General features: G+C 48.9%; 1 protein-coding gene across 1 annotated transcript in view; it reads left to right on the top strand.

Moving 5' to 3' along the window:
• The window catches only part of LOC107572622 (uncharacterized), a 4,530-nt gene extending 2,058 nt beyond the window's left edge, over nt 1-2,472 (top strand). Inside the window, exons 2-5 of the mRNA XM_016259039.1 lie at nt 148-256; nt 332-462; nt 1,352-1,554; nt 1,636-2,472. Coding sequence (XP_016114525.1) covers nt 148-256; nt 332-462; nt 1,352-1,554; nt 1,636-2,332 — 1,140 coding nt within the window. The 3' untranslated portion in view covers nt 2,333-2,472. The remainder of the gene's footprint in view (nt 1-147; nt 257-331; nt 463-1,351; nt 1,555-1,635) is intronic.
• The last annotated feature ends 28 nt before the right edge of the window (nt 2,473-2,500 follow it).

Here is a 2,500-nt window from a genome sequence, read left to right as displayed (position 1 = left end):
CTGCATTATTTAGGCTTGTCGGGAGCGTTTGTGTCAGATTAGACAGCTTGATTTCTGGCCCGTCGGTGATGTGTGTGTAAACGGCTGTGTGAAGCCTGGATGATGACTGGGGTCCGAGCTTCATGACGTCTCTGCTTCTCTCCTCAGACGGATGTGATGCATCAGAACGTGTTCGACTACATTCACGTGGACGACCGGCAGGAGTTCAGACGGCAGCTGCACTGGGCCATGAACCCTTCGGCTCAAAGCGGCTCGGGTGCGACTTCAGCCGCATATAACACACACACTCCAGACTCACACTCGCTGTGTAACACTGGTGTCTGTTCTGTAGGTGAAGATCTTGTGGTCAGCAGTTTGTTTCAGTCTGAGACGGGCGACGTTCCTCCAGAGTTCTCCTGCTTCCTAAACCGCTGCTTTATCCTGCGCGTCCGCTGCTTACTGGACAGCACCTCCGGATTCCTGGTGAGGGATTCCTTCAGCTTTCAGTGCACAGGCCACAGTCACAGATAAACAGAGGAGTGTGTGTGATGGGAGACCTGCGTGTGATCATCATTACCCTTTGACTGAAGAGCAACTCCTAACAGTGTTTGCCATGAGAATTTTCCGTAAATAAATCCCACAGAGAACACATTCCAGACCAGTTTCATGGTGTTGGCTGCTGTTTGAGTCACTAGAGCTGCATCTCTGGCTGTGCTTTGAGAAACACTGTGCTGCACGTAGTTCTGTCCTCTATCATCACTGCTGCTAGTAACCCACTGCATGCATTCTGGATTATGTAATCGATGCCAAAAATTAAGTACTTGTTATTAGATTTTGAAATACCCCTAATCAGACTTACTTACAGAATTACTTTTTTATTGATTACATGTTATTCTCATTCTGCATGCGGGTAAATGGGTATAATATTGTTTTAGTAGTGTTTTATTTTGATTGTTGTCATTTTGAAAAGATTTTTATGATTTAATTTATTAGCTTTTCGTTAAACTCACAAACCCCAGTTTGGGAAACCTTGATGTAAAATGATGTTTAATGCACTTCATGTTGTTACCAACACATGGAGTATATTGTCTTTCTATTTGTATTTTTATATCAATACAGTACAAGATTATCCTATTTAAATCAAAGCGATAATCGAGTTAGGTCACAAGCAATCTAAAAGTAATCAAAAAGTAGTCTGATTATATTACCTGAAATGTGTAACATAATGGATTACGTCACTAACTACAGTTTTCATGTAATTTGGAATCAGTAACAGACTACAATCTGTGAGTAATCTACCTTCTCTGAAGATGTTACGGTATATAATCATGTAGAACAGAGAGAAGACGCCTGATCTTGTCTGTGGTTCCAGGCGATGCAGTTTCAGGGAAGACTGAAGTTCCTTCAGGGTCAGAGGAAGAAGACGGCGTCCGGAGCACTCCTGCGTCCTCAGCTGGCGCTGTTCTGTGTCGCTGTGCCTCTGCTCCTGCCCTCCATCACCGAGATGAAGATGAAGAGCGGCGTGATGAAGGGCAAACACAAGAACCCTGGCGTTCTCACCTCGTTAGATCACAAGTAAGAGCAGATTCTCTCGTGTCCTCCTCATGGGCTGCTGACTGCAGAAATGAGACAGATTTCTCTTTGTGTGTCTCGCAGTGACAGAGACGATGCTCTCAGACGTGCCTCGCTCCTGAGCAAAGACAGCGTCAAGTACAAGAGCGAAGGGCCCTATGGCCCCGATGAGCCTCTGAGCTTCTGCAAGACGAGCGTTCAGAAGTTCACAAACCTGGACTGCGGCGCCTGGCCCTCGAGAAGCTCCTCGGTCCTCGGCAAACACTACGCTAAACCGTATCGATCGGCCCTGGGATATTACAGCTCCAGAGCCGAGGCCTTCGTCCCCAAGCCCTACGGGAGCGACTGCGGCGCAGACAAGAGCGAGGGCTTCTGCTTTGACGGATACGACGCGGTGCTGGAGCCGGTGGTGAAGGTGGAGCAGGACTCGGACTCGGAGAACGGTTCGTGGACGCAGATGAAAGCGGAGCCTGGATTCGGAGAGCAGTACTCCTGCCAGCGGCTGAAGGGAGCGCCGTACGCCGGACATTATTACAGCTCGACCCGAGCGCTCAAGTGTGTCCTGAACCGAGACACAGCGGCCGCCAGCGCACACAACACACACTGCACCGACGCCTACGCTGCTGACTACAAAGGGTACGTGCAGCACGACTATAAAGCGGGTAACGAGTTCAAAGGTCACGGCCTGCTTCACTGCATCAAGCAGGAGCCCGTGGACGCTCCGCTGTGGCACGATATGAGCGGCGCACACAAGATCAACCCCTACGTCTTCATGCAGTAGCTTCACTCTCGTTCTGTCTTTATTCATTTTGAAACTGGAAATTCATGCGGTACGTTTCTAACCCACAATCATCCTGTTGTACACACACACACACACACACACACACACACACACTCACTCACACACACCCACACACACACACACACACACACACACTCCCTCTCACAC

This window comes from Sinocyclocheilus grahami, unplaced genomic scaffold (assembly GCF_001515645.1).
Source record: "Sinocyclocheilus grahami isolate Dianchi unplaced genomic scaffold, SAMN03320097.WGS_v1.1 scaffold1782.1, whole genome shotgun sequence".
NCBI classification, from domain to species: domain Eukaryota; kingdom Metazoa; phylum Chordata; class Actinopteri; order Cypriniformes; family Cyprinidae; genus Sinocyclocheilus; species Sinocyclocheilus grahami.
This window is presented reverse-complemented; position numbering and strand designations above follow the sequence as displayed.